Source organism: Buceros rhinoceros, unplaced genomic scaffold, assembly GCF_000710305.1.
Source record: "Buceros rhinoceros silvestris isolate BGI_N320 unplaced genomic scaffold, ASM71030v1 scaffold1422, whole genome shotgun sequence".
NCBI lineage: Eukaryota > Metazoa > Chordata > Aves > Bucerotiformes > Bucerotidae > Buceros > Buceros rhinoceros.
Genome location: NW_010398110.1, coordinates 90,626 through 100,475, shown reverse-complemented (window position 1 = coordinate 100,475; position 9,850 = coordinate 90,626). Strand labels below are relative to the sequence as shown.

The 9,850-nt window shown below is 43.0% G+C and overlaps 1 protein-coding gene across 1 annotated transcript in view; it reads right to left on the bottom strand.

Moving 5' to 3' along the window:
• Positions 1-9,850, bottom strand: part of KLHL29 (kelch-like family member 29) — a gene marked incomplete at its 3' end in the record, with an annotated part of 63,086 nt that overhangs the window by 378 nt on the left and 52,858 nt on the right. Inside the window, exon 7 of the mRNA XM_010130953.1 lies at positions 7,718-7,911. Coding sequence (XP_010129255.1) covers positions 7,718-7,911 — 194 coding nt within the window. The remainder of the gene's footprint in view (positions 1-7,717; positions 7,912-9,850) is intronic.

The following is a 9,850-nucleotide window of genomic DNA, read 5'->3' as shown; positions in this document are numbered from 1 at the left end:
AAAGAAAAATGAGGAAACCTTTCCTGGTTTTGTTCTCCTCTCTCCAAGTTCTCAAAGGCACTGTTAAAGTTCATCAGTCCTTCATCCCCCAGTACGCGCCTCCCTCTAAACTGGCAAAGTACAATTATCCTCTCCCAAAGCCTAATGGAATCACTGTGAAAGCTCCACTTTTACATATGAAATTAAGATGTCAAGTTATTTCAGAATTTTGAATTGCTGCAAATTTTGACTCAGGTGCTTCCCATGCCTGTGCAGCAGCTAAGTTCAGAAGAAATCCACAGTGCAGAGACCTGCTTAATAATACCTAATAGTTGATTCTCTTTTATATTCTGCTTTTGCTTGTGGAAGATCACCCCCATAATCCGGAAGATTTTTCTGAGACCTGATTTTTTCCCCCTTCCTCTGTCTCATAAACTGAACTGCATTCTTGTGTTCAGATGTGCGTGTACCTCCAAGCAGTTCTGTATTTTAGCAATGAACTATATGAGGTTGGAGTTGGAAATTAAGCAAGTCCCTTACCCTAAGTCAAGTTCAATCAGAGTTTTCAAGGAAGCTTTAAAATTCTTGCATTAGCTGCAACATTATTAGAAATATTGGTAAAAATGACCACAAATTATTTGTTAAATTTCTAGTTTAATTAGTTGACTTGTCCTGTATGATGCTAGCACACCATATGCACGTTATTAAATATGAGCCATTTGGGCTGAAATTTCTCATGACGGTGTCTGTCCTAATGTGATAAAGGGTTTTTTAAATCAACATTTCAGTGAAACCAGTCAGCAATGTCTGGGAAAAAAAGATGGGAAAATACATTGCTTTATTTGAGTTAAAATAAGCCTCACAACCAGCTCCCTAAGAAAGAAGAGCCTAAGCCCTTTGGGGCATGAAGTAAACATTTCCTAGGTGGCTACCATGGCATGAGGGGACACTTCCATAAAAATTACTCGTATGTTAAAGCCTCTCCAAAATCTGTGTTTTTATAGGCTCAGAAAAGGGTGATCCTCTTGCATCTCCAGTGGAGAATGAGCCTGGACAGTTTCAGCCCCTGCAACCCCTCTCCTGAGTGCGAGGAAGTCAGGGGCAGCGTGCTGGACAGGAGATGCGATATCCTTATTATTACGCTCTTACATTTCTGCTAACAGCCTCTGCCTGATGTTGAAGGGTCTGTACGTTCCCCACAGACCTATAACACCACGACTGTGTCCTTTTAGGAACGTGTGAAGAGATGGACTTAAACCAGCCCCAGCAGCTTCACTTTTGGTGTTTGCTTACCTCTTGCATGGTTGATGTGGTAACCCTGAGGTTCTTGTAAAACCACCTTATTCTGTTAATATTTAGAGAGATGAATTAAGCAAAAGTTGATGAATTTCTCCAAAGAGAAGTAATTTCCTTAATTGGAGTTTGAAGTGGGTAAACTAGGAGGCAAATAATGGTTTTGTGGTGTCTGCTGCTGTTTCAACACGGCCATGGGGTGGTCTGGCTCAGTTCATCTCACCCCATGTTGGTGCATGCCCAGGGGGACATACGAGGATGCAGCACCCAGCAGGAAAACAGACAAAACACGTTACGGGTTAAAGTTGGGCTCCTAATATGCTGAGTATCTACAGGCATATGTCAAAAAACCACGGATGTATTAGGAAAATGTCACTGATCCTTGGGAACAGATGGGAAGAAACTAATTCATCCAGAAAATAGAACAAGGAGTATTCAGTTTCCTCTTGGTGCCACTAAGCCACTATAATTCATCAGAAAGACTTATCTGTCCTAACAACCCGGCTTGTATCCCTTTCCAAATCAGACTTGCATATGTGACATTTTTTCCACTTCAGACACTCATCAGAAATTTTCCATATTTAATTATCAGATCTTCCTGGGTTTTTTGGCTGTTCAGCTAGCACTGTTTTGCAGAAGAATGAAACTCCTGCATAAGAAAAAAAACCCCTCAGCTCCCAAATTTCACAGGGAAATTATTTGGGGTTCCCTCAAGGCAGAAACAGTGACTTCTCAGGAGACTGAATCACTGACTTTGCACTTCTTTTTGTTAAGAGAAGGAAACCCCTTGGTTATTTTTACAGTGACTTTTTTTTTTTTTCTTTTCAGATAGACAGGCAGTCAGTCCGATTTTCTTTTATTTTAAGAGGCAATCATGTTTGGTTCTCATCAGTTTTTCAAGACATCACCTATCTGTTGTCCTTTTCTGCTTTTGGCCTTAGCTGTGATTTCATAAGTTGGTATAAAATAAGCCTGAGATAGAAAAACAGGGAAATCTCTTGCTGTTGCTTTCAGGAAGGGAGAAGTTCATAGCCGTCTCCTGATCCTGATGAAGATATGGCAAAAAGATACGAGACACACCCCTCCAGAGACAGGTAGAGAGAAAACAGTGTGTTTTATTTTTATTTTGTTACCATGGAGGCAGAAATTGTTCTCAAATACAGGAAACTTGAAAAACTCAAGCCATGATCCCTGCTGCCTAGGTGTGGATGACCACCTTCAGTCTTTAACCTTACTTCATCCAGGTGCTACGCACACTCTTCCCCTGTTGTTGTCCTTTCAAGGGCTTGGTTACCTCATGCAAACATTCAGGAGACTCCACCTTCTGACACGGTTCTAAGAAGTCCCTAGCATGCTCATAGTGGAAGGTGGGTGGATGGGGAGCCTAACTTTGCAAAAGCCTGTTCTGGTTGGGCTTTTTGGTTAGGCTTTTCTCTTGGTGAGAAGATGAGCCTCTATGGGTCACAGGCTTATGTGGGATACTGTGGGGACATTGGTTATTTCAAAAGTCTGCCAGAGGGAAGGAAGAGAGGGGAGAGGAAGCATGGAAACAGAGAAGCAGCCTCCTTCTTCTCCAGAATTCAAGTGTTGGGGCTGTCAGATACAGGAATTCATTTCAGGCTGCAAAATCTTAAATGGGATTTGTCCAGGACAGCAAGCACACTTGAGATTAAAAGGCAGAAAAAATGTAAAGGAAACAATAGCTAAAAAGTACTCTTCTTGCCAAGTGGATAACATCATAACATCACTTTTCTTTGCTGTTGCTATGGGAAAATATGCAAGTATTTCTATTCTAGCGAGAGGTCGTTGCAGGAAGGGGTGTGCACTCAACGACAATCAAACTTCACATGGGGTTGATAATTTAATCTACAGGTGTGCTCCCGAGTAACAACAGTGTGCTGTCTGTGATGTGTCTCGTAGCTCTTGTATCTCTCAGTACATTATATGGTCAAGTAGCACAGTTCTGCTTTCCTGCCCATGATTGCTTAAAGGACTTATGTTGCCTTCCAGTAAAGCACTTGGTCAGAGACTGAAGTGGCCTTATAATGAATGGCAGCAGCACTTCATATGGAAAAAGGTTATTAAAACCAAGCTAGCCAAACATTTTTATCAGGATGAAGAAATGGGGCCAGCCACCAGTCCAGATATAATGCCAACTGAAGTGTCTCCCTGCAGGGCAGCTGGTGGGGTAGTTGATATGATGAAGCAGATTGGAGAGAAGAGAGTAGCTAATAAAACTAGATCTATTTTAAGAGTATGTGCCTCTTCCCCTCACTCAGTACTATGCAGACAAGCTCAGGAATGGCATAGTAATGGATAAGATAACGTCCCTTGGCTGCTGGGAGACTGTGGTCTGATCCTTAACATAGCTCGTGAGGCCGAAGTGCAGATACTGCAATTATCAGCAGGGTCTCGGATATCAGCCCTTCTGGCACAGCGCTCTCCTGTTAGCTGATTTCTCTTAACTAGACAACTGGTCACAGAGCTGGATGGCTTCCTCAATGACCCTTGAGCAAACTCTCCTCAGAGACCACAAAGTCGAGTGTCCTCACTTGCCAGTGCTGCATTTTGTGTTTTTGGTGGGGCTTACCCACGCCACGGCTTCACCTGCTATTGGGGTAGATTCAGCATCAAATTTACAGGCAAAATACTGGTGAACTGAAGAGAGTTCAACAAAGCACAGCGACACAGATGAAGAGGAGGTAGGAAGTGAAAGGGAGGACATCTACTAAAGGGCAAACACAAAAACACTGACTTTGCTGGTAGAGGGTAAGGTATATGTATGGGGAAGGCATCAAGGAGTGAAAAAGCCATTCTGAATGGAGAATATGGCATATAAAATGGAGGAGAAATGGGTGAGACAAAAGCAAGTAAAATTCAAGCTTGCTAGTGGGAAAAACACTAAGAAATAATCATTGGAAAAAAATACGTTAAAGGATGAGATGAAACAAATTGCTTTGAGACTTCTAGGTGAGAGCTTGCCAACCCCCCGCCGAGGTACTGAACTATTGGCCTTTGAGAGAGGGACAGGCTAGGATGTACATCTGATTGTTCTTGTAATGTTTAAAAAGAAATCCAGGGGAATTACTATGTATTTTAACCAAAATAGGCCATGGGACAGTGCAGTAAAAATGCACAGACGCTGCTCACTGTTTTCCAGATATTTTTTGCATTCTTAGCTCTGTGATTCTCTCACTTTGGTCAGACACATCACTCCAGGAGTAAATGGTATGATGAGGAATAGGTACTTGGATTAGAAACCAGAAACGCTCATAGATCTTTGACTGCTGTGTTCCCATGGTCCTCACCAGATTTTAAAATTCAATAGTGGCAATGATTAAACACTGGTTTTCTCACAACTCAGAAATATGAATTGAAACTCGTAATTCCACCGGTACAGACTCACTGACTGTTCGGGGTATCAAAAAAAGGTATATTTTAGTGCCCTGGCATGAAGGCACAACATGAACTAAAAGGTAGCGACAGGATAATTAGGCTTACTTACAGTCCCTGACTTCAGCGTGTCTGTGGCCATCTTGTTAATAAGACAAACCTCAGGAAGGTGAACATGAAATACATTTTTAGCAGAGCTATATAGGACAGCCTGGCAAGAAATGGAAAGGCAGGTGCTGCAAGTATGTAGCCTGGGTTAATTTATTTTTGTAGGACTTTGGCTCAATAGCAGTGAACTTCTCACAGCTCAAAACACAAGAAGAGGATATGCAAGGTAGTTTACCAAAAATGTACAGTGTGAAAGCCCTGAGAGGCTCCATTACCCAACTAACATCAAGCTGTGGGCTACGCTACTGCAGGGATATCTGCCAACTCCAAAGGTGGGGAGGACACACATGGGGCAAAACATGGGGCACTGAGAAAGACCCTCTCCTCTTCAAAAGCTACCAGAGCATCCATGTGAGTATCATACTTACTGCATGCAGACATACATGTCCCAACACCTCCTCGCAGGTAAAGGCTAAAGACTAAATGGAAACTTGGAGTGAATTAGCTCATAGAAGAAATCCAGGAAGAATTATTCCTGGAAGAAATCCAGGCAGAAGAGAGCATGGGCTGAGCTGCGTAGACTTTCAGTCCCCGCTCCGTATCTCCTCTGCACAGGCAGGATGTCCGTATCCAGCCCGCTTCACCTCTGTTCAGATTAGTCAAAAAATGACCCTTCTCCTTGACGTGATTGATGCCAGTGTTGCCTCGGGTCAGGCTGGCACCCAGCGCTTTGGAAGAGATGGACCTGTTGTGTTCAACCATTTGCAATGCTGTGTTTATTACTATCATAAAATACCAGTGATTTGAGACAGGCACTGCTGGTCTAAAAATCTCCAGAGACTTTGGAGTCCAGAGACTAAAAAGTCCAGAGACTTTTCTATTTTCAATACCTGCATCTATTGTTGTGTATCTGAGCATGCTTGAGGTGTTTTTAAATAATCTATTGTCCTATTTGAGGTCAAACAGGTTTCACTGATCTCTGAGGCGACCTTAACCAACACAACTTGCTGTCACACGTCTCACTTGACTTAACTCAGAGGGACACCTTAAGAATTCAGAAATCAGCACAATAAAGCTCTGAGGCTCTCAAAGGCACGCCAGCAGTGATCATATCAGGGTTTATCTCAGCTCCATTTTGTTAACGGTACCCCACGAGTCTTCCTACTCCCTTTTTGTTTAAGATAAATGTCGATGGTACTGCACCCGGCACAGCATCTGCTCTGGGCTAGACGCTATAACGAGCCCAGGGAATGATTTCCTAGCTCCTGCGGCACTTGTACTATTTTGGCAAGGAAAAGGAATGCCTCTCTTCATAATACATTCACTTTTGCAATACTCCATGAGTACAGGAAAACCTCATCCTGTCAGTCAGTGGATTAAATGAACAGCAGCAGCTGTGGCCATGTGATGGAAACAGCCAGGCAATTGGGTTGTTTGCACTGCTGTCTTACATAAACACGGCCTTTCCCGGTTAACGCCCTCCTGCTGAGCACTTCATGCTGCATCATATGCATGTCATGTTAGGTTAGGCCGGACACAAACAGCAGCAAGGGAGTCGGAAAGCAGCACTGATGGCTGCACAGGAGAGGCTACAGGCGTGACCGTACCAGCTCTTCATAACCTGATCTACCAGGGAACACCAAGAAGAGAGTCATAACAATCACAGCACGCTATAATAAGAAGAGCAGCTTATTTCAGCTTTCTGAATATGCTTAGATCTTAGCCGAATACCTTAAAACTGTGCTTCTATTATTTATTACTTGCTAGTCCTATTGCTTTACCAGGCTGAATGCTGAGATTGTTCATTTTTAAAATGAAGCACCTCAAGTAACAGTTTCAACAGGACTAAGAGATTAAGAATGGTGAAACAGTGGCCCAGGTTGCCCAGAGAGGTGGTAGATGCCCCATCCCTGGAAACATTCCAGTTTAGGTTGGATGGGGCTCTGAACAACCTGCTGTAGTTGAAAATGTCCCTGCTCACTGCAGGGTGGTTGGACTGGAAGACCTTTAAAAGTCCCTTCCACGCTAAACCATTCTATGATCCTAGGATGCAAAAGCAAGCCATCCCAAAGCAATTTATCTGCGATGACTGTCTAAGCATTGTTTCTTTGGCCACCTGAGTACAGCCAGACTGAAGGCTGCCCACAGCCACCCAGTGCAGACCAAGTGCCCAGGTTGGCTACCATCCTGCAGTAACATCATCATGAAGTTGAATGCTAAACCCCATTCCCAAAAGCAGCCTAACCACTCAGGGTGCAAATCACTACACAAAGCAAGTAAGCTGCAATCTTCTGAGCACTGTCCTAAGTTTGGAAGGAAGTTCTGCACCTCTGACTTTGGGCTGGTACTGTGCAAAGTTTGGCCTCCTGTCTTGCTTTTTATTCTATAAAATGTTCGGTGTGCTCAAGGGCCTCACAAACTAAATAACACGGTTTTAATAACTGACACGTCTCAGAGATTTCAGCCTCTGAAGCACATATGGCTTTGGACACCACTGATAAATCCCAGTTAAGAATGACCGCCAGTTCCCACAGGATTGGTGGCATGTTAACAAACATGTGAGTAATAATCCATTAATTGAGCAGTGTTGTAAAACTGAGTGGAGCAACACATGATGCCAGGATGAAGTTTCACTGGATTTTGAGATTTTTTAGATCTAAAATTACTAGTTGTCCGAACCTAATAACTGCTTTCTTTTCTCCTCTGCTTTCATCTCATCACTGCTAGCTGATAACTAGCTGTGTTAATGAGTGACAATTGCCTTTGGTAAAGAGCCAGATAATTTCATCTCTGGTATAATATACCAAGCATTTCTGCCAATCTGTTGCAAACGTATCTCCCCTCACCCCCCAAATCATTTGCTTTCAGCAAAGGCATTATAATACCGGTAGCATAGAGATTTCTGTTGTAATATAGGTCTACTCTGACACGACGCATCCCTTACCAATCATGGGAGACTCTATAAAACTCCACGAATTAGTCTGAGGGATATAGGACTGCAAGACCCCTGCAGCTCGGCCAGCTTCGTTCACCCCACCGAAGACGTAGATCTTCCCACCGCAAACAGTTGCAGCGGCTGAATGGACAGCCTTTGGCAGAGGAGCGATGGTCTCCCACTGGTTGGTTATCGTGTCATACCTAGGACGACAGCAATCGGAGTGATCTGAGATGATGCCACACTGGGTGAACAGTAAAAACGGGTTAGACAGGCAGAGAAAGCAGGCTGGGATATGACAGAAAGGCAGCTTGACAAGGAGAAGAAAAGCAGAGGTGGAAATGTATTTTTAAACATCCTACAAAATCAGCCACTTGGTAAATAGTGTAATTAATGCTTTTCTTCAGCTTTTAAAACATTGAGAAAAACCCAGAGAAAGCTGGTTCTATTTTCTCTATATGCTTCTCAAATCTCATTATAGCACAAGCTAAAGAAACCCAGGACATCTTTGTTGAGATGTCTTCCACTAATTAATTTCTTTTAATGAGTATACAATGAGATTATTCTTCCAAATCAGTGCAGTGATATCCAATAGCAACTGTGGGCAGGCGACTGTTAATATACTTCAGTTGTTCAGATTGTGGAATGCATCTCACCTGCAGCATAACGCAACACGATAGCTCTTCTTACTCTAGATAACTCACCAGCGATGCACTCTTTGTGCCAGAATATTTTTGTTGCTTCCGTTTAATTTTCATTGTGCTAACCAAACTGCTGTGCTTCACTGCAGGACGATGCAAATGTTAATGCGGGAGTAAGATTTCATCATTGCATCCACATTTGAGATGAAGCAAACAGAAAAGAGTATGTATAAAAGTGCTAAATTAGTTTAAGGTCATCAGTATTGGATTTAATTAAGCCATTGACCAAAAGGGATGTGCAGTTAATAATCCATGGATGAAGATTCATTTTAGACAATGTTTCAAGTATAGTTGTCAATTTTTTAAAAAAGATTTTTTATAAGATTTTTTTTTTTTAAAAGATAATGTGGCAGGGATCCAAATAGCTACTCTGAAATAAGTCTTGGAGACAGCGGAAAATGATGTGATTTTTAGCCTTCTATATTTCCACATAATGGAGTATTCAGGTAAACAGGAGTTTCCTGTGTAGCGATTATTCAGAATTGTTGACTGCAAGAACAGAAGCCCTCATCACCTATTCAGGGCTTTCGCTCTTAATATTAGTGATAGGCAATATGGAAACATGAAATGAATCCATGGCCATGAACTAATCATCTGTAAAAAATGATTTAGTGAAGGGAATTCCCCCTTCATAACATGCCCCTCAAATTCTCACTGCCCAAACTTGGGGAAGGAAATGGGAGACCTGGTTACCCAGGATATGGAGAAGGCTGAGGTACTCAATGACTTTTTTCCTTGGTCTTCACCAGCAAGTGCTGCAGCCATGCTGCCCAAGTTGCAGAAGGCAAAGGCAGGGACTGGGAGAATGAAGATCCACTCACCGTAGGAGAAGAGCAGATTCAGGACCATCTAAGGAAATCTGAAGGCTCTCAAGTCCATGGGACCTGATGAGATGCATCTGCAGGTCCTGAGGGAACTGGCGGACAAAGTGGCTAAGCCACTATCCATCATATTTGAGAAGTCCCACGTCTTCAATAATGACAAATCATGCCTTAAAAAATCCGGTGGCCTGACAGGGTTAGAACACTGGTGGGTAAGGGAAGAGCAACTGATGTTATCTACCTGGATTTGTGCAAAGCATTTGACTCTGTCCTGCACGACATCCTTGTCTCTAATTTAGAGAGACATGGATTTTATGGATGGATCACTCGGTGGATAAGGAATTGGCTGGATGGTTGTACTCAAAGAATTGCAGATAACAGCTTGATGTCTGAGTGGAAACCAGTGACAAGTGGTGTTCCTCAGGGGTGAGTATAGGGACCGGCACTGTCTAACAACTTTGTTGGCGACATGGACAATGGGATTGAGTTCACCCTCATCAAGTTTGCTGATGACACCAAGCTGTGTGGTATGGTTGACACACTGGAGGGTAGGGGTGCCACCCAGAGAGACCTTGACAGGCATGAGAAGTGGATTTGTGTTAATGTCATGAAGTTCAGCA